Consider the following 23,266-nt stretch of genomic DNA (forward strand, 5'->3'; position numbering starts at 1 on the left):
CCAACGACTATGTCCTTGCTCTCAATAGGGTATATTGGACAGAAAGCTGAAGGACCATGGCAACCAGAACAAGTTACTGCTCACTGTGTTCTGACAAAGTTGGAGGAAATGTATCCCCCAAACTAAAAATTCACCCTTTTTCCTCCCCAACTACAATCTACCCCAAAATTGTTGTTTTTTTAAGTAAGATATTTGTTCTTATATTTCACTAAACATTTGCATAACTTATGGATAGATATAACTCCCCTCCCCTGTATTCAATTGTGATTTTACCAATACCATGTGATCGACTTTTAAAAGTTCATACTTTAAGTGTGTAATAACATTTTGGTTAGATTCAGGGATGCCTTATATTGTAGCATTTTTTTTATTTCAAGAATTAATCTGACTCTTTATATCATCTTCGATCAAAACTAGTCAAATGCTTGCAAATGAAACGGCTCGGTAAATGCATTTTCATACTTCGAATTGAGGACAAGCTTTTACTAAATGCATGTTTTAGTTGAGCGGGGTCGAGACTGACAGACAAAGTAGGAATTAAATTAAGTGAATAACAGGCTATAATCTTGACAAGAGTTGAAATGAGATTCAAAATGTCAAAGTTTGATAGTTATGTATTTCATATTCGTCATTCGAGATGGCTGTTTAACCAGTCCACGTTCATGGTTGCAGATATAAAATGCTAATCAAAAGTTACAGACGACACAGCGTCCTCGGATCTCACTCGACATTTAGAAAATGCACCCGTGGGTTATTTGCCAAGCCATGGCTTCTGGCAAACACCAGAAAAGTGGAAGGTGCCTAAGTCGGTTTTAGCCATCGGAACAGACCCTCCTGATCAGGGTTAAATTACGGTGACAGAAGACTTGGGGTATAGACCTGGCGATGGGGCGGTGCTCAAAGTTCGTCCGCTCCGGGATATATATTTTGTTATATTCCCCGGTATAACCTACGGGTACGGGTGAACGCTTCGCTTGTGGACCCTTAGTCCCCATGGACATCCGAAATGAGCAACGGCGCCAATGGCTTTAAGGGAAGTCAAGTACAGAACACTCTGCTCCATATATGCCAGTTATGAATTGGATAGATCTGCATTTAACGGGATAAAGATGTAGTCATAATAATCATAACAAATATACTTTGTCCATTAACCGGTAGTAACAGTCTGTCTTTCAAATCCGGCGGTATGTAGAAATCGTAAGGACTTTTTGATATAAGTAATTGAATACCGTAATATTCATTTTAATTATACATATAGCTTTGGGAAATATCAAAGGTTGGTCACATATAAAGATATAAGCATATTCCATATCGGGTATTATTAAGCGGATATTGATATGCGAAAATCGATTGCCATTATATTTTGATCGTTGTGGTTAAATATCATATCTAGGTTTTATTTAGATAAAGCAAAAGAAACTGGCGTCATCGCTAATTTTGCGATAGACAGCGTTCTGTGAGAGTTTATGAATATTGAGAGAAAAGCATAGAATTTTGGTAACTAGCTTATACTCATAAAATCTTTTGTAATCAAGCGTGGTCACAAAACAATTGACTGCCCTTGGATTTCCCTTGATTTGGCTTGTCTATGGCAGAAAACGACGGTGCTATTAAAGTCGATCTTTTAATTTGAAACCGAAAGAATAACGATGGTCATAAAAAAAATAACAATGACGTTGAACTTGGTTGTAACCTTTCCTTTTTAAGGATAGAGATTGGAATAGCTGTAATATTGGTGATGAAAGTGGATATAGGTAGTGGGGGGGGGGCTTGTCTACCAGGCGACCAATCATCTACGTTTGGAAAGTTAATGTTCGACTTGAATATCAATTTTAGTGGAAGGGGTAGGAACAATTAAGATAATACCCATATAACCTCACTGAGTAAAAAATTATTTATATGATGTAACATTTTGTTCATATCGTGGTGTCGTCCCTGGATACAGCTACCTGGCTACAGATATTCAACTTCCAATGAAGTAAGCTCCCTTCATCAGAAAAAAAACATCGAATCTTTGCTCATCATGAGCAACTCTTTCCTGATAACTACCAGTCCATCCATTTAATCAAACGCTGAAGTTCACATAGTTGATTTTAGAAACCCGATCTGTGTAAAAGATACTATAAATTTAACAATCTCCTAACATACCTAAGGGGTAACCTTGATCAACAGACCCTGTTTAAAGAAATTTTAATGTCAGCAACACCAATACACATAGTTTTCACAAGGGTTAACAATCTCGCATTCTTTCGATTGAATGGCGTTTATGGCTAGTAGGCAACATTACTCCCCAAATCGTCAAGTATCTATTTTAGTCGTGACTAAAAAAAAAAAAATCTTGCATGTAGCAATGTAATAAGGAAGCATATCGCCATGGTCTTTTCAAAGTTCCTTCCAACTTAAAAAAAGGGTTATCAGACTTGACGACTGGGGCTGAAGGTTAGGATTACTTCGATGGCCATACCCTCAAATCAATTAGACCGATATCGATTCCATGTGAAACTCAATAAGCCATCACATTTGGAGATGTGTTCGAATTTAGGAGGCGAAAACGGTATATCGTGGCCCGGATATGGGGTATACATTACGTGCCTCAGGGTCATATACTAGGGACTATCGTATTCAACCATAACACATGATATAACCCCAGATCTATAACCAACAGAAGTGGAAGGAAACTCTCTCTGCATATCTTATATTTTAAGACGCCTTAAAAGTCGATACTTTAACTCAGTTGTATTTAAGACAACTTTTTGCTTCTACTGCCCACATTTATGCCCCCCTTTTTAAGAACAATTAATGTAAATGCTGGTGAGGAAGCGAAGCGAGCGAACAAAAAAAGAAGAAAAACACACAAATGTACAATAGCAATTGATTCGGTATGAAATCTCACATATGGTAAGAAACAAAAAATGTGGAGTCATACCGAAAATAGTTTGCAATAAAAAGAGTTGTGAATATTGGGGGCGGCAAATTCTTAATCCGAATCTTAGCGCCTGTGATGTCCATAAAACAGTAACATACGCAATGGCGAATATCAGAACATATTAAACAGATTGAACGCATAGTGGGTATGTTATCAATCGAACAAACATTGCAACGAACCGGTTAACATACTGTAACTCTGTTTGCTCGTATTGATTTATGTCTGGATGTTTCAAAGGTTTCATATTTCTCGCATCGTTATCATCGTAATCCTTAGTCAAGGTTACAATTAAAAAAGTATCAAGAACTTGTGAATTCTCATTACAAGTTCGCTTCCGCGAGAGCACAATGAAGTGAATGAGATAATCCTCCTTTTGGTTGGTTTGATTCAGATAAAATGCCTGGTAATTGATTTTGCACCCACTGTTGAATACAGACCTAAACTCTTTCAAAGGAAGGTAATAGCTAGAAGAGAAATACTTATTTGACTTCGGATGTTATTCTCTCTTTTGCATGGTTTCAGGATGTATGCTAATTTCATTTTGTTTTCAAAGATATCTTTTTCTAAACATCGTCAAGCGATATTTCAACCCGATTTTATTTTTGTTATCCAATAATTGGATTAGATTTGGTATTTATTATCTTATGATAATCCTTAATGCAAGTGTTTATTTTCTTTCCCACACTTAAACAACTTTTTTAATGGGAGAAATCCTATAATATCAAAAGTAAAGATGGTATCGTTATATTTAACCTTAGCATCTCGTATTCCTGCAGTTTTGTCCATGTGTTTTGTGCAAACGAGCAACAAATTTTGTCCAATTGTAAACCTATTCTTTACTTTTTGTGCTAAGCATTCAGAGCATTTCCACTCCAATCACTTTAGCCGACTTGTCTTTCTTTCAACCAACTAAATCCCATGTGCAAAATCATATTGAACTAAGTCTTTTGCTCATTTATAACAATGATCTATAATTTTATTCACGAGGACGGATTGGTGTACAGAATTATAGTTTAAGAATAGGGGTTTCTTATGCATGTTTATGACACCGGCGCGGCGCCCATGGGGGAGAGATTGCGCTCAACACAGTCGCCGAATTAAGCGCGCATTTCCGTCCTGAATAATTGAAAATCAAAATTGCATTTTTTCTATGGTTTCTAACCCGTTTTTGTTCTATTCATAAAAGCGATAAAAAGAGACAATCACATTTTTTTTCTGATAGATAACACTTCACAATAATGAGCGGGACATGAGTTATTAAAATTACGATGAATCGAATGCAAATTTTGTGTAACCGATTCGCAAGATGAAATGTCTCAACTCTTTTATCGTCGATTGGTGTTATATTGGATCGAGTAATTTCCATTCCAATAAATAATTAGTCAGTACTTTAAAATATGCACTTGGATATTCAATTTATGGTTGTCGTCTTCTTGCGTTCTAAATATTCTTATGGCAGATTAATCATGATAATTCTTCGTGTTTCATTCTAGACAATTATTCTTTTCATACATCTGATCGACGGGCGGGTCTCCATCTCTCAACCCCTCTATCACTCTTTAAATATGCGCCTATGCAGGGGGAGGATCAAGGATTTTCCAAAAGGGGGGCACATTTTTAGTAGGAAAACTTTGACAAGCAAGGAAAAATAAAAACAAAATAAACAAACCAGAAATTAAAGATACTTCGTTCCCGAAAAAGGTGTTCACTTTCAAAAGGATGGGGGCATACTTCTGTTTCAACCGCAATTTTACATTACAAATTTTTATTTTGCTTCTCAAGGGGGGGGGGGCACGGGCGGCTTTGCCGCCCCCCTCCCTCTGGATCCGCCAGTGCGCCTATGAATGTTTGAACACAACGTGGCGCAATATAAATGTTGTGGATCATCATCAGCAGCAGCAACACCTTTAGATCTTTAGAAACCACAGACATAATTCTGTTATTACAGTGTTTGCAAATTGCACAAACCTTATACAAAAGGGAGATGGACGAGGGATATTATGAATTGTCTGTTTTCTTACCTTTGCATTTTTCGCAGCAGTCGACTCCTAGCGTCGTTATTACTAGTGCACAATCTACAAGATCTTCACAAACTTCCCTTCTACATACTACCTCTTTATTCTGTATATGAAGACAAAAAAAGAAGAAATGCAACAATATGAAAAATGATTAAATGGACATTTAATATGGATGGTAAGTAGACGAAACATTGATCGAACATTGCATGGGAATATAAAAGAGCTTATAAACAGAGTAATCATGTTAGTTATACATGTTTTATTCATGTTATTCAAGTATACTGGCGACCCCTGACAATAATCTTCTAATGGAACGGTGAGTCATGCAATGGGGTCGGGAGGGGTATTTAAAAAGGCAAACTTAAACCTAAGAGCCATACTAGGAGTTTGGAGCAACATGGATCCTCATTTCCCACTATATATCCTCATTAACAATTAGTTTGCTTTCGTTGACATTCGAAGTTGGGGTAGCCATTTTGCTCTTCATAACACTTAATAAAACATAATACTACTTCCATAGTCCAATGCTCTCTTATCCATGTTTTTCAGTGGAGCCTCTTGGAGTGGAAAAAGGGGCACGTGCCCTAGGCGTCCATTTTTTTAAGAATAGTAATGAAAAACATGAAAAAGGACAAGAAAAAAATAATTGAAACTTCAATCAGACGAAAAATCTAAGAAACTACCCAAGTCAAAAATCAAAGAGGTTTCGATTTAATCGGCTATTCTCGGTGTCGGGCTTTGGAAGGGGAGAATTCTTTTAAGGGCTTGCCCAGTGCCCCGATTGACCCCAACTCCGTTTCATAATTTTGCTCACGTTCATTCTGCGACTGAAAAAAAACGCATTTTTTAAATTTATTTACTAATTTCTTGTACATATTGATAATCAATAAACTATCAACTGTGCGAATTGACTTTATTAAAGGAAAGGCGATATCTATATCAGTTATTAAATATCTCCTCGCCTTATTTTACTCCCATCGCTTCCAGCACCACCCCATCCCCACCCCCCCCCCCCATCCTCAAATTACCAGAGTCGCCCTACCTCCTCGGTCTTTCTGTCACAATAAAGTACACGATGTATCCAATTTGCAAATCACATCGCGTGTCCCCCTTAGCATGAAAATATTACTTTATTAGCCCAAACCTATAAAGACCACCCCGATTGAAGTTCAAATAATTCAGATAATTCATAAAAGGAAATATGACTATGGAATTCGATCTAATCCGATACATCCACTCTTTACGCACACACACTCTCTCTATCTTTCATTTTTTCTCATTTTCTGTCTTTTTTCTTCTTCTGTTTGTCTCTCTATTTCCCTCTTTCTTCCTCTTCAATCTGCGCATTAAACCCTGTGCTTCACTATATTAACTATCTTCATTACCATATCTCTTTCTACCCCCTTCTCTTGGTTGTCTCTCTATATCTCTTGTATATCATTCAACAGAGCATTACATTTCATAAAGATGTGGCATAAGAGCAATACAATCCAGCAAAGAAACAAGTACCGTACTCCCTACTTTGAAAGAAAGTCAATAAGAAAATGTTAATTTATCCCATACGTGAAACGGTAGCCCATATTACACGTATGCAATTCGATGCCGATACTCTGATTGTACTTTTCAAGAATGCGAGAACTATGTTCCACAACAGGCTCGTTAGTAATTATTGTACTCCTTAGTGTATTTCTTTGAATAAAAACTACAATAAAATGCTATCATACTTTTAATGAAAATAGGGAAGAGGACGATATACATTATAGATGCAAGGAGTCTTCATTGCCATGACTGCGCACTCTTTTCGTATTAAACGTTTTGGTACATCCCCGTCTTTGTTTCATAATTGACATCATAGAATGTGATAAAATGTAATTTCCAAGCTTGATATTTTTATCGTTTCATCTCTTTGCTTAGTCCATTCCATCAAGCCATCAAACGATCCACTCAACAGTGACAAGTACAGATAACTATGACATTTCATATCTACCGCAAAGGCCCCAGCCACTCGTCCCTTGGACACGGTGGAAGATCTGATTGATCGAAGACAACCCCTAACACCAAACCACAAACTCCACCCGTTTGTGATTTACTTCCAGATGCTAAAGACAAGTCTTTTTGTCACGTTTGACCATGACGGACAAAGGGTGGACAAACTCTGGACACTGAAGTCTGTCATGGACTGATGTATGAGCGGTCACTTGATATTTGAATAAAACATCTTTAGTCACTGGCAACGATTGTTTTCAGTCGTGGTTTGTATTGTTTTGGTGAAAAGTCGCCAGTCCCGTCGTTTAGTCCTTTGTGTCGGTAAAGTAAACGATCATCGACTTGTCTGCAGTTTTGCGATTTCCCGAACAGGCTTGAGTGATATCACTTTTATAAAGATGAATTTAATATGGTTCTAGTGGCTTCTTCATGCTTTCTGAGCATGCATTGTTCTTCAGTGCCATACTTAAGGCATAATAAGTTCAACATTGTCCCTGAAAATTTTGAACAAATTAATATTGTATGAACGGTTAATTAGCATTAAGTCATATCTTGATGCATGATGTATGATCAAATAATGATACCTGAACCTTTCTTTCGGGATCAGGTCATTATAACTAATTTGTATTTTTACACATATGTTTAGAATATCATGATTTCAACGAATATGGCGAGTTAACCATCATAGTTCTTTAATTTTCCTGGAAAGGATTGCTTTGTCATTTACAGCCCAACATTATTGTTTTTATGACACCGATTTCCTATATAGGGAAAGTTAATTCCACATTTATTGAGATGGCTTGATGTACTATATAGTATCTCATCTCTGTCTTATTCTTAAAATCCATACTACTTAAAATTCTCATTATTCATCCTATTTTGACATTTAGTAGCAAATAAATCATGACTTCTACGTCACTTCAATAGCATTATGGAATTACATTAGGATGATCTCGCACAGTGGTAATTCTCTGAATGACTATTTTAGCGCCGTTTAGGTCACGTTTTGACCCGTTCCTCCTTGTGGCACGTGATAAAGGATAACAGTGAATAAAATACACCACGTGGAGGCATAACTAATAATCATGAATAGAGATAGAAATAATAAAAAAGTTAACAACCATTACAGGAATGTTGAAAAAAATGCTTTGTTTATCATCATTTGTGTGTGTGTGTTGCATGTGACTATCTCTTTTGAAGATTTCATGCACTTGCACACAAATTCAGTTCTTTATAAACAACCTTTCCCATTATCTTTGACACTATTTCTTCTACAAGTTTTATATCCGAACCTAAACTTAACAACTAATTTCAAAACTACACGTCATTAAACTACAATATGACGTTTATAGGTTTATGAGTTTGGCTATTCAAGGGAGATTTCGATCTGAATTCTAAGTGAATGGGAAAGACCGATTCGATGATAACATTATGATATGATCTTTGTCATGATTGTCCGCTACATCATTAGCTTATCTAGGATCATCTATGTCATCTCACCATCATAAAATGATTTTCAAAAGAGAGAAGGGTGAACAATTGATGAATCTTATCTGTAGATAATCAATGAGTTTATCTTATTCTTTGTAATCTTTGTAATACTATTTGATATGTATCTGACGTTGGCAACGTGTAGCGACAATTAAGAAGCAAATGGAGGGGGGGGGGGTAGTGTATTCTGTTTCTATATTTCTGTTTATGTCCTGTAAGGGTGCTAGAAGTCACACAAGTAAGAATTACGAGGTAACCATGCATGCCCTCAAGTTTTAAAACAACACCCGTATAGTTGTGTTAAATGATTATCGTTAATAATAATAATACTGTAATTACAAAACACCCAAGCGGTGTTGAGCCAACATCATGGTTGTAACACTGATGCAAAATGTTTCGTGTGGGCAGCTGTTTGCATCGGTGTATATTCAACACTCTGATTTTTGCAGTATTCTTAACATGCAAAGTCAATGGATTGCGAGAGGAAGGGCGATGGGTGGGGGGGGGCGGAGATTGAATGTTAAAAAAAACAAGGAAAGACACCTAATAATCGAGATTCCATGATGTCGGGAAAGGATATCATGAAATATCACATATAGCCTGGAGATATGGATTTAGGCAATGTTAGAAACACAGGAAGCATTCTACCCATGGTCTTCATCTCGAAACCAAGTTCATCATAATTTACGATCGTTTCGTCATTGAGCTAAAGAGCAACCTACTTTGGGAGTCCTACTGGGACTTGCTCGATATGAAGTCATAATTTGTGTATCAAGTTTCATACAGGATATCTGTCACAAGCATAGGTTGCATTTATGTATTACTGTGAAGAATCCGAGTTGGTCGATTTAATGACCCCTCACAGACAGCCCCACCCTGCTAAACACCCAAGTGAATTCTTCCATCCCACCCCTTTTTCCTGACTCTGACTCTCCTTACCAAACATGCCAAAAGAATCATTTTGCTTCCCGGTGTTGGGTTTTGTAATAGCTTATTGCACTTTCAGAACAGCCGTTAAAATATCCATTGGTCAGTAACTTTCATCATTTAATTACCTTGAAAAATATGTTTAGACCAAAAGATGTGAAAACCCCAAATCGACCCCATAACCACTAAAGTTTTACACTTACTTTATTTGGGGGCTTGAAATTGCCCTTTGATGACTTTGGGAATCCGAAATATGTCTTTTTCGCTACACTGACATTATAACCCCCCCCCTAAAAAAGGGAGGGGTAACAATTGGAAATGCTTAGATTTTAGTATTGAAAAAGTATGGGTGACCAGTTTCGTGCAGCCCAGCGACGGAGCACATCAAACACTGGGGGCCAAGTTGCCCCAAAACTGGTAGTCAAGTTCGACCGGCGACACTATCGTCATAAATAACAATCACCGCAATGTCGTATCCAATCCCAAATAGGGGAAGGAAAAGTAGGGTAATGCACGAATATGGGTGGTCAGCCAAGTCTTGGTGTAGCTGTCGAGAATATGCGATACAAATCATGAGTTTGGGCGAATACCAGATACATGTATATTACAAAATAAAAATAAAAGTTCTCATGGATCTTGGTGAATGTCAAGATGCAGGGCCACCAACAGATTCGGAATAAAGAGACAACAATAAAGGCACACTCCTCTTCGAGTTCTTGATAAAACTTGATTGTAGGCCATGTTAAACCCTTTTTTTTACTTCTGCAGGAATCATGTATGTTTCACCAATCTTTAGTGGTCACTCAAAGTCTAAAGAATTTGGGGCGTTACATAGGAGATTTGAAAGTGCTCAGATAATATAAGTTCATCGAAAATAGGTAAAATGAGAAGGGACCATGTCTGGTGGGGTGAAATTACGTCAGATGCTGTGTTCTTTTTTGGCCTTAAATATTAACAAAGTTTGTACACCCTTTCTTAGTGCATTGAGTACAGGTGGTTGGGTGGTGTAGACTTGGAGTGAATTAAAAAAATAACAATAACATTCTTTGAATTATGTTAAATTGAACGACTTAGTATTGGATGTATGCTCATTGTAGCTCAGGTGAAGTTTGAAGAAACAAAAATTAACATCATGACTTACCCTACAAAAACAGCTAATACATGGATTTCCTTTTAATATTGACGGTGTGACTTCTTCGCCCTCGCGTTCGCAGACCAGTTTTGAACCTGGATAAAAAATAAAGAAAAGAAACTAATATGAGTAAATGCGATTTTAAAATGCACGTATCACCATACTGGAATAAATACACGAAATATACATTTAAGAAAACACCAACCGATTATAACTAATGCATCGAGTTATCTCGCTGTCAAGGAATAAACTTCATACAGTTCTAGAGATACCTTTAGTCCTATACAACTAATATCATGTCCATCATGGACTGTCTCATCTGCCTACTTTTAAGGATGACAAGGAGTAACACTAGATGTTGAAAAGCATTTTTAAATGAGTGTTGCTGTTGATGTTTTAAGTCACTGCGTTATTAAAGGTATCAACAAACCTGGTGAGTTTATGAAGGAATAGACCTGGGTAATACTAAGAAGTACAAAGATGAGAGGTAAACATGGTAGAAGAATCATTGTGTTATTCCAAAATGCAGTCATATTCCTCCGTTAAAGCAACCTCCCAGTAAAGGATCCGTATCTCATTACGTTTTCAGAGAAAATGAAACGCCATCAAAGTTGCAGATAACAAAATTACAAGATCACAAACATTAATCCTCAACTCATGATCACTGTCCAACTGTTCGATTCTGGTGTAGTCGGTGCGTTGTGGGTTGACGGTGGTTTGGCACAACTCTGCCATTCAAAACACTGAAGAGAGTGGCAAGGGCTACATGCACAGTTGTTCAAACTTCTGATAATGGAAAGAAATTGATGAGTAAGAATATCACTCAACGAGATCCGAGGTTTTTAAAACAACACGTCTGTCACGCTGCGTATAAATCATGCACAAATCGACCAAATGAACAGTCATTATTGTGATTCCGCTGAAAAAGTATAGGCAGGTGAACGCTTTGGCAAAGTATTCTTTGGGGGAAGTGTTTTACGTTTTATTCCACTGAAAGGTTTCATCTCCGTTCCTTTTCCTTTTCCTTTTTTTCATATTCAGTTGTACTACTAAATGGGTGATACTGTTTTATGCTCGGATGTTAATTTGATTTGGCATAGGTTCAGACGAGCGAAATTTGGTTGATTTCTTAATGTTTTAAGTGCATTGAAATAATAAGTGACCAATGAATATTGTTATGTATCTAATTTCAATTCGAATATGAAAGTTAACCTTCAAACCCGTAACATCGTAAGAAACCTAGATCTGTTAGATGAAATAAAACTTTCACTAAATTAAACTTCGTAATCATTGGTATAATATAAGTTTAATCTCCATCCCCTCAGCCCTTCACGACTCTCTCTCTATTTCTCGCTCCCTCCCTCTTTTCTCTTCAGTTGTCCTTCCTATACAGAGAACAACGAAATGCTCTTGTTGAGTATTTAATTGCCCATTTTGTAACCTGATTATAGTGTCAAGTACAACATTTGAAAATCATAAAACTAATTATCTCTCAATCTCCCATGTGATATTTGTTCTTTCTTTCTTTACTTTCTGTCAAATCAGGAGCAGAAATTACAAGTGATAACTCTAATCAATCTCAATCTACCGGGGGAAATGACCGAAATTGGGAGGTGTTTAAAACTACCGGTAATTGGCAAATCTCACTTACTACCAGCAAGTGTACAGAGGGTATAATTAAAGGAGGAGAGAATATTTTGAATGGAGGTTTGAAATCATTACGTCTTGTGATAAATCAAAGTGTCACTTGCTTATTGTAGCCCAGGGGCTGAAAGGCAATTGTTCTATCTGTGAGGATTACACCGTGCCATCCCAGCACGGCGTTAATCAATTTTCGGAAATTGTTTAATGATGCCCACTCGCCCCGTTGGGTATACGTCACAGGACTGACGATTAATTTCCCAGAGTTAATGATTATCATACCGTTACTTCTCTCTTTTCTCATTGAAACTTCATTTTTAAAAAAAATGCATGTTTTTTTTTGTGTGTGTGGAAACGAGAGGCACGAAAACGATGGTGGAAAAATGCAGTAAAAATGAATAGAAATGGAGACTGAAAGCAGAAATGGATAGATGGAGAGAGGGGGGGGGGGGGGTGTACAGGGAACAAGTGTAAACTGATTAATTGATTGATTGATTGATTGATAGATGACTTTCGCCTTTGCCTTTCAGAGTTGTACATTAGTGTGTCATTGGATTAAGAGAGAGGGTAATGTCCTGGGTTCTTTCATCTGTCAATTATACTCCATGCTGTTTGTTTGAAACGTCATAAAAAGATGACACATTGCTTCAAACACGTGCGGACTGATGATTGGCATGGACTACACCGTGAGAGAGAGAGAGATAGAGGGGGGGGGGGGTAGAGAAAGAAGGCATGAATGGGTTGAACGACGAAAGAACAGACTGAAAAGGAAGGAAAGGTAGAAAGAAACTATTGCAGAAGTATGGAGCAATAGCAAGAAAATACAAAAATAGAGAGAAGGAGGGGGGGGGGGGAGGGGACGCGCAGTAAGAAGGGGAGTGGGTGAAAAGGGGATAAAAAGGGAATTAAAGAAGACAAATGTGTGAGGTTCTGAGTGTGGGAAGGGGTGTGTGTGTGTGTGTCTGTGAAGTCATGTCCTCACTGATTTTTATTTTACAATAATTCCTCAAGCATTGTCAATGTATGATATTTATTGAGATGGTCAAGAATCAAATCCCGGAATTTTATGTGTCTGGTCGGGCATGCTAGACAACTCGGCCTGGCCAACTCCACTAAAACCATCAAAAACTGGCAGAGATATCCAAATATCAGTTGATCGATATCATTCCCTCAGCATCGCATGCGTTTTGATGGCCCAATCAACCTCGTTTCCGCTATAGATTGATGAAATAATTTGATATAAATGATTTCCATTGCCCCATCTCGCCCCTGTCATAATTGTTGCGAATTGACCCTTGCCACGGGACGTTGGAAAAAGGAGATTTCATCGATTAAGAAGTACAATGCGTCATTATGAATTTATCGATGAAATCGGAACCCTCACTTTAAATTGGATCAGCTCACAATCTTAACAGGTTTTCAACAATTGCCATCAAATATAAAGTCGTGGGGGATTATGTTCGCTTTGAAAATACCACCATGTTTGTCCGTATTGATTGATGGATTGTCAACGGAACGAGAACCGGTGCTGTTTAAGTCAAATTGTCCCTATATGCAAGGCTTCATTAAATTGGCCAGTGTATATCACAACAGATATTGATCGATGGATTTCAACATCGATAATTATTATTCGATTGAGGAGCTCTGAATGGTCCGCACAAAATAATTAGCGTAGACAGTTAAGATAATTGACTAAATTTGTAATCGAATTCAGTGACTACATAACAGGATGATAAACGCTCGTGTCTATCTCGATCAGTTCAATACATCTAACCATGGGGGACCTTCAACGTCCGAAATGTATTTGTACTAGGTCCTACTTACTAATATTCATAAACAGTTTGCCATGCATAATTGTTGTTTTATCTTCTTACTTTTTAATTGGGTCAATTACAATAGATAACTAAGCCCTAGAGAAACAGGACAAGTGCAAGCGGGCATTATGCAGCCATGAATAATAATGTCTTCTTAAAAGTCTCTCCTGGAGCAAAATGTTTTTACATGAGAAGATGATTAAGTTGAAGTACGCCCGGAGAAGCACTGCAAATTAGGAACTTAAAAGACTATTTGAAATGTTTGAAGGATAGTGCTCGTTCAGGGACGCAGGTTGATGGCCGACGACACCAGGGAGTCGTCTAGGAAGGGGGGGGGGGAAGTATACACACTTGCCTGAGCTGAAATGGCGCGCCATAAGTATAGAGCGCCTGCGGTGATTTACTGTTGCGATATATATATATTCCCTCAGAAGATTCGAATCTACGAAGAGTGGGAGGTAAGAATCATGAAGAAAAGGTGGACAAACAACAAAAGAAAAAAATAGAAGGCTAAAAAGCGACGGAGGTTCGGGAAATAAAACCGCGATGAATATTCAATATTATGCATCTTGGACAACTGTCTCGCGTGTCCGCCAAGTGGTTAGTAGGTTATCCGTCCAAGATCTCAGCGATAGAGAAGAAACATGAGAAAACAGACGGATTCTATGTCGAGTAAACCTCGATGTGGTACGCTTGGTGTTTTTCCGCTGGCGCTAAGCAATCTGTTAAAATAAGACTCTCGCGGTGATTTGCACGAAGGCGGAACGTCTCGATGCATCCTAATTAAAGACATAGGATGCCAACGATATGTCATTTTTACTCCCATTAGGGGACATACCGTCCAATGTGAAGAGGAAAACTTTCCCTGAAGTAAAATGATTGATGTATTCATGTCAAAACGGTAAGAAAATTACCTGATGTTAGTGGACTGAATTAAAGGTTCAACTACGTGATTGCAAGCCCCCTCCCCCCCAAAAATTAAAGCACTCATTCATAAAAATTATTTTAACATATAATAATTATGAAATTAATGCATATCATCATTATTTCATTTTTCTTTCATGAGCATGAGTAAACATACACACAGCCATTTTTTACACCAAAGTCTTGCTTTATATTTAGACAGAACTTATACATCTGGTTCTAAGTTTGTTTCGATTGGCAAACATCAAGCATTTGTATGAACTCGCCTTTTACGTCACCCGAAGCAAACGATCACCATTGCTCAATCTAGATCGATTGTGAATCTTAGCTTTTACAAATGGCGGGAGCGTTGAGCAATTCATCTTGTGGCGGTATTTTCTTTGTACATCTCCGAAACCGACACACGTATAAAAACAACGACAAATTTGGTTAGGTTCAGCAAAGAAAACTATCCCTGTAACGCCGGGATTCGTAGGAGTAATTACGAGAGAACTCTGGAAAGGATCGAGTTTGTTTGTCCTTTTCTATTTCTTATTCCTATTTTACTTCAATTTGCTATTGTAAAAAAGTTTGACCTAATTACTTTATTGAATTCTGGTCCTGGTGGAGTTGTGCCATGATGTCTTGCCATCAATAAGACTTTTGCTGACCCAATTTCGAGCGCTGTCTCGTTACACATTAGGGGAGATATCAATTTAAGAATGAAAGCCTGAAAAATAGAATCACTGGAGAGATCCCTTCAATATCAAACACGTAATATATCTTTTTGATGATTCCATATATATTTAGTTCCATGTATTTACAAGGGCTACCGTTTTGTTTTTCTTTAAAGGATACCGTATTTTACGACATAAAATTGTACCAACCAATTTTTATTTTCCTGGAATATACACTGAAATCGTAACCCCGATTTAAGACAACTGGGTCAAGCAGTCATATGTATGACAAACGCAATTGAAATATAGTTATATCTCCCTTCATAATAGTGCCCCATATTGAATCTTATTTCAAACAACTTTAGACTGATCTTTCTTTCATATTCCTCGGTAATTGTTTTTATTATCATTTGTATTTCATGCCCCCAAAGGCCTAAAGCTAGACGTTTTTCTTTAACTTGTGCTTATCTATTTGTAATTCAGTTTTTTTTTTGCCTATTTTAAAAGTTAAATCCTAATTTTGTTTGTTCAAAACATGAATTGATTATATTTCGGTACACCCCAAAGACATGAGAGGTGGATAAAATAAGCACCTCTTATGGTACACCCTAACTCCGCACCCCCCCCCCTCTCTCTCCCTCTCTCTCTTGATTTTTTTTCTGCTCTTTCTTGGCATTTTCCTCTCTAATTTTCTCCTCCATTCTCTACCTATATCGCATTCCCTCTTCTCTCTACCCCATCTTCTTCAATTGACGATTGAGAATGACTTCTTTTTATGATTTTTTTTCTCCCGCTTAAACCCTTCTGAGACCAAGGCAAAAAAAGGTAGAAATTGAGCATTACTGTTAGACAATCTCTAAAGTAAAGACAAGGGGAAACCTGACAGCCTCCTGGGCACCACGTGATCACTGTAATCTTCTTCGATCTATCAATCAGCTACAGTTGCAGCCCACCCGATATCTTCCGCCATACGTTGATTAAATCGTATGTCTATGTTGACTATCTGACGTGCAAGGAAATGGAAAGCGTGAAGGGCATATGACCTACTTTTGAGGGTTATCGAGCGAAACAAAATGCCATAGCTTGTCTTTCTCATAGCCCCTTTTCTCGCGCCTGGAAAATGAAAATCAGAGGAGAAATTTGCATTTTCTTGTGGTATTGTTACGCGCAAATCAGACCGATGCACGGGTGTGCGGATAGATAGCAGAGGAGTAGGGTGAAGGAGAGGGGATGACACCAAAAATGCATGTCAAAATCTTTGGCTGGCGCCAGGATCCTATTAATTCGTCACGTTTACCAATGGAATCTTAGCTTCGTTATGGATGAATAATGCCAAAATAAATGGTATTCTATTGCGCTATTCGACAGTTTGGCGCTCAGAGTCGGTATGTACACACGAGCAGTCCCTATCTGCGCTCCTATAAGCTGATTTCTTGGGAATTCGGCACGTGGAAACTTGCTAAAAACGCAACAAACTCACAAAGAAAGATCTGCGCAACCACTGCGCCAATGGTATTCGCAGGACTAAAGACATTCACCTACAACTCTTCATTTGTAATACATAAAGAAGAATGTATTTGCATATCAATTCCCTTTCCTCGCTTTCTTTCTCACCCCTCCCCTCCCCTCTTTTTTTTTATTTTTACCTCACTCTCCCTCTTTCTAATAGACTTTATTTTCATGATTATCATGCGATTTTGAGACAAGATGAATAATCTACTGTTAAATGAAAAAATAAGAAGATTAAGAGTTGGATTAGTTTCTCGATATTTAGCGTTCAGCAATGTTACTTATCCCAATACAACTAATGTATCGACTTTCCTTTGAAGCATAAACATTTGTTGGATCTCACACAGGAAAAGAGGATTAACACATTTTATCGAAACATTATTGTGAGCCGTGTTGAATACTGTAAAGTGTTAAACCATCGAATTTAAATCGTATTTTAACCATTGTCCAGGAATTAGACAATGCTGATTGCACACGATGCGCCCAATTCTTAAGACGTATAGCTATGCATCTGTGATTGGCTGGAACGCATTCATCACGTGACACGATTCGCCTTCACGCGTCTGCGACAGCCTTTGACGGCCGAAGATGCATACATATAAAAAAGAACAACGGGTATGACTGGGCTACTTAAGTTTGAACATTGATCATTTCGGTTTGAAATCACTGTTAAATCTATGCATTACAGACAATGTTTTTATACCTTGCTGCGGTAGCACCTGACAATATTATCCCCATTGTGTTTGTTGTTGATCCCTCCTGTTTTCTTTGGTGGGCAATGTCTTCTCTATTCTTTTGTATCAGTTGTGATTTAAAGATACTTGAGGCACATCGATCCATTTTATTCATGATTTTGGCCTTTAACCACCTTCGCATGGGTATTTGGAAAATGTAGCAAATGCTTCGGTATAAGGACAGACTGTTGTCATGGCTACGAGTGTCGAGGGATGATACCGGGTAGAATGGTAGTCATGGCATTTTAAGAATTGATCAAAATATACATCGAATCATGAGGATTTGTATCTTCGAAGAGGTTCGTTTCGCGAAGAGCAGAGTGCTTCCCTGATCTATACCTCGTTCTGCCATGCATACGATGAGGTTGAAGCAAGAGCAGTATTTTGATGTCATGGGGGAAATGCATGCATTGAATGATAATAATAATAACCTAATTATGAAATATGACATAATTTAGCTTTTAACCACAAGGAAGTGTTTTATCATGTTTAGGGGTGTTGATGAACATTTGATCCTTGTTGTGAAGCAAATAAAATCATATGAAATGTAATTTGATCACAGAATTTAATGGTCATGCATTTGGCTGACGCAACCTGACGCATAAACTAGTACCCCGATTTGGGGGTTTCCAGTTCCGCATTATTGTGTTTGTGTCTGATGAGAGAGGGTGGTTCGGATTCTTTGTCCTATCGAAGTCTGGCAATATGAGATCATGAATTCCGCTTTCCAAACCAGATTACCTCAGCACAACGACAATCTACACAAACTGTACTAACACCGTGAAATATCCTGATGTCGATATTTGGCCTTTTACTTGATTTTAACCCCGCAGCGGTTTTAAGTAACCTTTCGAAAAATCCGAACGAAGTTCAGGAGGACAAGGGAGTAAAAGGTATTGGCTGTATCCTGACGGCAACGGAGAAGACATTCAGGCGAGAATAAATGTGTCAATTTATTGAAATAACATGAGAAAGAAACAAGGTATGGACTGAGGAGAGACAATTTGAATAACACCTGAAATCATTCGGCTACGCCTGAGTGGCAGGTTATTTGAGCAGAGTGGACAGAAATGCCCTCCCCCAGATTCGGATTAACCGCTTTTCTTTTACTGCGTAGATGAATTATTAACTTGGTTGGTCATGCAGCTCTGATGAAAAAAAAAGTTCAAGAAACAGAACAAAAAGGAGTCGTGGGTGAATTAAGACAGACAAAGATATAACAGGTATGAAATTTTTTAGCATGCCATACGAATCAGATGCTCCCTGTTTTCATCTTTTACTTTTTAACACGTATTTGCAGGACACGCTCAATAGCAGGTATAGACTACACGATCTAGGTAAGACCGGAAGTTGTTCAGTTACATGAAGCACAACTACAAGTACAATACAGTACAGGAATTATGCCAAAAAGTGAACATTATGTTCTGGAAATAGAAGTCAATTTACTTCATATTGGGTGTCATGCAGTAAATCTTTTAATCAATAACAAGGACGTATGAGTCTATTAGCATTTTGAAGTCGATGAGTGGTATTAGGATATTGAACGAAGTGAGGCGGCAAGGATTGATGAAAAGGATAGTTATGCCAACTCTATACCGAACAAGAGATCCGCAGTTGACTTTCTTTCGTGTTTTATTTATAATGAAAATCGGATTTGGAGAGTTAAGTCCATAATTGCCGGAATGAGCTGTGACTCAATTATCTCACTGAGTATACAACGTCGGTAACACGAATTCCCAAGGGATCGGTAGGCCTTACAGGAGCGATGTGTTCAACCGTTTCCGGCCGACACCAATACTTTCAAAAAGCCGCCAAAATAACTATTAAGGTGTCCGCTATTCATTGCTTAAGTCCGAGGCTTGGCAAGGGAAATGAGAAATTGTTAGTTATGTTTCCCCGGGGAAAACTCACTCAAACAAATGAAAAATTGTCTTTGAAAAATATCCACATTCTTCAACAAGCTATTTTCTAAAAAAGACCGGTAAAACCAAAAGGAACACCATTTATTACAGTATAATTGAAATAGCTGATGTGAGAAAAGTCGTCGGGATCCCCAAATCAGCAATGCCTATATACTCATGAGAATGATTGTTTATTAGTTATTATCCTCTTAGATACCGATTTGTTATGGGATGGGTCCAGCGTTGCATGTTCATCATTGAAATAAAACAAATATGAACAGTCGGGTGTATCTTACTTGTGAATTCCAAGGAAAATACTGTGATGCTCACCAGAAGTATTCTAACGCAATTTTTTTTCCTCAAAAAGTAAAATGTAGAACACTTTTTTTCAGAATATAGCATACCCTTCTCTTTAAAACTTTCGACATGACTTTTTAAAAGTTTTATAAAGTTTGTACATAATAGTTTATAAAACACACCAATACCTAGACGAGACCATGGCGATACACATACTCGATGTCGATATATCAATCCTCTTTCTACTCGGCTGCTGTTTACGGCTCGATTCCAGAATATTATTAGCACTAAACAAAAGTTGAAAGGAAAAGTTACGACATATGGAAATTAAGGAGCGGAGAAAGCATAATTCGTTTGATTAGGATTGTATGCAGCCAACGAAGCTTAACAAATCGCTTTATTTATTGATATTACACGGGGCGGTCCGGATGTTTTGTGTAACCTTTCTCCTGTTTTGTATTGTTTAAGCCGGCTTAGTGAAAGCGATGAATGTTGTTCCCTTGCGGGGGGTTACCAAACTACCCACGTGACAGGGCGCATAATGTAGATGTGTACCCCCAAGGGTGGTGGGGGAGACAAATTTAGATAAATTGCAGACACGTAGGGGTCTTTTTCCCAACCGGGGGGAACTTAAGATTCTTGAAGAATCAATATTATTAAGAAGTTGATGTTAAATGGGATTCCTCTGTAGGGCTCTCGATGTTAGGCTATCAGGGAAAAGGTGCTGGATGCAGTTGCACACTTCTTGTCGAACAATGCAATATGATATTTAAATTTATAATTTCAGTTTGAAGGAATTCCAACTTTTTGAAAATTATTTTGCTTACTGTTTGCAGATAATGTGGTACCGTCGACACAATTATGAATAATTAATAATAATAATTAAATAGTTGCATTGTATTTGGCCTTTTGAACGTATTTTTAAGAGATCTGTGATCCGCATGATCTGGATGTCCTGAAAGAGTTGAAATAAAGCGAAACTCACAAATCAAATAATTTCTTTTCACACAATCCGATACATCCATTGAAATAGTTTGTGAATTGGGATTGAGATCAATGCTGACTTATAACCTAGGCCATTAATTTGATGTAAAACAAATTAATGTAGGGGACACATCAACGCAACTGATAGCTTTGACCAGTGGAGTAATTTGGTGGCGTTTTCACAACTGCGACACGAGTCGGTCAAAGACATTGTACATGAGAAATGTACAGTTCATCTGGGATATTGATTTCCATGTGAAAGAATAAAACAGAGCGCACGACTGTTTCTGTTTTGTAAGCTATCATGACGTTTTGTTAATTTTGAATGACTATATCTGTTAAACATTGAATTTATCCCACACACAGATCAATTTGTTAGCCTCGAGTGTTTAGTCCCGTTTCTTAAACTGTCCTTTGATGATGTGAAGACAACCTCGCTGACTTCCAATAAGATGGAGGTAATGCCCCGATCGATTCCTTTGTCAGTAAATGAATGTGAAACGAACTGGCGGCATTTAATGAAATTGCTTTCGGAAGGAATCCCACACCCAAACCAAAGGTGGGGTTATTCAAGAAGATCTTTACTCTTCGCTATAATAATCCAATCGATGTGTTATTATAATATTAAGGTACAAGGGAACCACCGACTTAAAATGCATTTTGGCGACCAGAGACAGGCGATTCCAGACGGACTACCCCCCCCCCCTGAAATAGGAATGGGAAGTAAATTAGTATGATAGCGTTACTACCGACACAATGAGAACATAGGGTGAAAATAAAGTTTTGAATGAGTGAGAGAAGGGGAGGAGTATATTGATTGAGAGTGTTGTCGATCAGAAAAAGGAATAACACATGTTTATGACAGTTTAAACGGAAGATGTCATACATTATTCTCAATAATTTCATGTAAATGTGAAATAAGGCTTGTGAAAGGTGAGACTTGAATATGAAAGGAGATGTAACTAAAATTCTGCCCCCTTTGTCTTAATCACAACATCGTTTTGATTAGTCATCAATAGTCCATAGGAGATCGATGTCATTGGATGGTATTAAAGAGATACATGCTCGTGAAGGAACTATGTCTGACATGCACCAATTATCCGCACTAATTGATCATGAGTAGAGTCCCGTCAGTGTGCTGAAAATAGGTCACCATTCTCGATGTTCCGCCTCCCAGTAGGTAGTAGGACCGGTACGGCATGCATCTGCATATCCCCCCGTTTGGTTTCCAAGAGGGAGTCGATCCATATTCATGGGGCTGATGGGAGACGTTGAGTCACGGCTAACCTATCCGGCACGTTCACACTCTCATTTAGTGTTTAGACAATAGTGTGATGAGCACAAATACATGTACATGAAATCCGTAGGCAGGTTCAGACAAGCGGGTATTTGAGTCATGAGGAGTCTAGACGGGTAGTTCAGCCAAGCTTGCCAAAAAAATCTTTGGGTTTTTGGCAGACTGTCATACGTTCCTAGTTTTGGCATCATTTATTTAGAATATACAATTTTAAGAAAATAATCATGATGTAAATACTTGTTTGAGGCACATACAGTCATCTAAAACGTGTTAAGCTTGGCCTTAAATAAAACAATCATGATTTTACATGATTCTTTATCAAGGATGGATTTACATGAGTGTATTGCCTAAGACTTCAGACACCAGAAATGAGCTGTGTTGATTTGTTAGGTCATCGATATATATGAGGAGCACACGGTGGAATCCGAGGAGCGCCATTGAGTTCCCCACAGTCTTTGGTCACACCCCACATCGAATCCAATTCCGGAGGTTGAATGATATCATGACGACATAAACCCCCCAGATTCATCTCCCTGAGATAGTCAAGAGCATGTTAACAGTTTTCAATTGTTAACTGTGCGTTTCTTTTGTAATATGGCGTATATTGTTCCGAATCATTATCAAATTGGCATTGATCTCAACTGTGCATCGAAGAGATAGTTGACATTAACATTTCTACTTGGGTTCAATCTAATATCCAATCCCAAGTTAACGTATGAAACAATTGGTCCATAACATTAATATTTCTGGTGTGAAGGTGGTCCTACGCTTGTTCACGAAAAGAAATGCACAGAGCACGTTTCCTGAAAGCCAGTGGATCTTAGCACTCGAGAGACAAGGGAGAATCACGGAAAATGGGTCAAAGTTAACAGGACCACCCTCGGATGAATTCTAAGAACATTCAACATTCCATGATTTTATGGAAAAAGAATTCATGCGTGACAACCAACGATATTTGCCACCAATAAGTCATATCAATTGGTTTGAACATGTTGAATGGAACAGATAACGTGGACAAGAATCCACCTT

At 38.0% G+C, this 23,266-nt stretch overlaps 1 protein-coding gene across 1 annotated transcript in view; it reads right to left on the minus strand.

The window, feature by feature from the left end:
* LOC121424882 (BMP-binding endothelial regulator protein-like) overlaps positions 1-11,314 on the minus strand; it is a 47,839-nt gene extending 36,525 nt beyond the window's left edge. The window contains exons 1-3 of the mRNA XM_041620735.1: positions 10,911-11,314; positions 10,490-10,575; positions 4,948-5,047 (exon numbers count right to left, since the gene is read on the minus strand). Of these exons, the coding sequence (XP_041476669.1) occupies positions 4,948-5,047; positions 10,490-10,575; positions 10,911-11,013 (289 nt within the window). The 5' untranslated portion in view covers positions 11,014-11,314. The remainder of the gene's footprint in view (positions 1-4,947; positions 5,048-10,489; positions 10,576-10,910) is intronic.
* Positions 11,315-23,266: the final 11,952 nt, after the last annotated feature.

Source organism: Lytechinus variegatus, chromosome 1 (assembly GCF_018143015.1).
Source record: "Lytechinus variegatus isolate NC3 chromosome 1, Lvar_3.0, whole genome shotgun sequence".
NCBI classification, from domain to species: Eukaryota; Metazoa; Echinodermata; class Echinoidea; order Temnopleuroida; family Toxopneustidae; genus Lytechinus; species Lytechinus variegatus.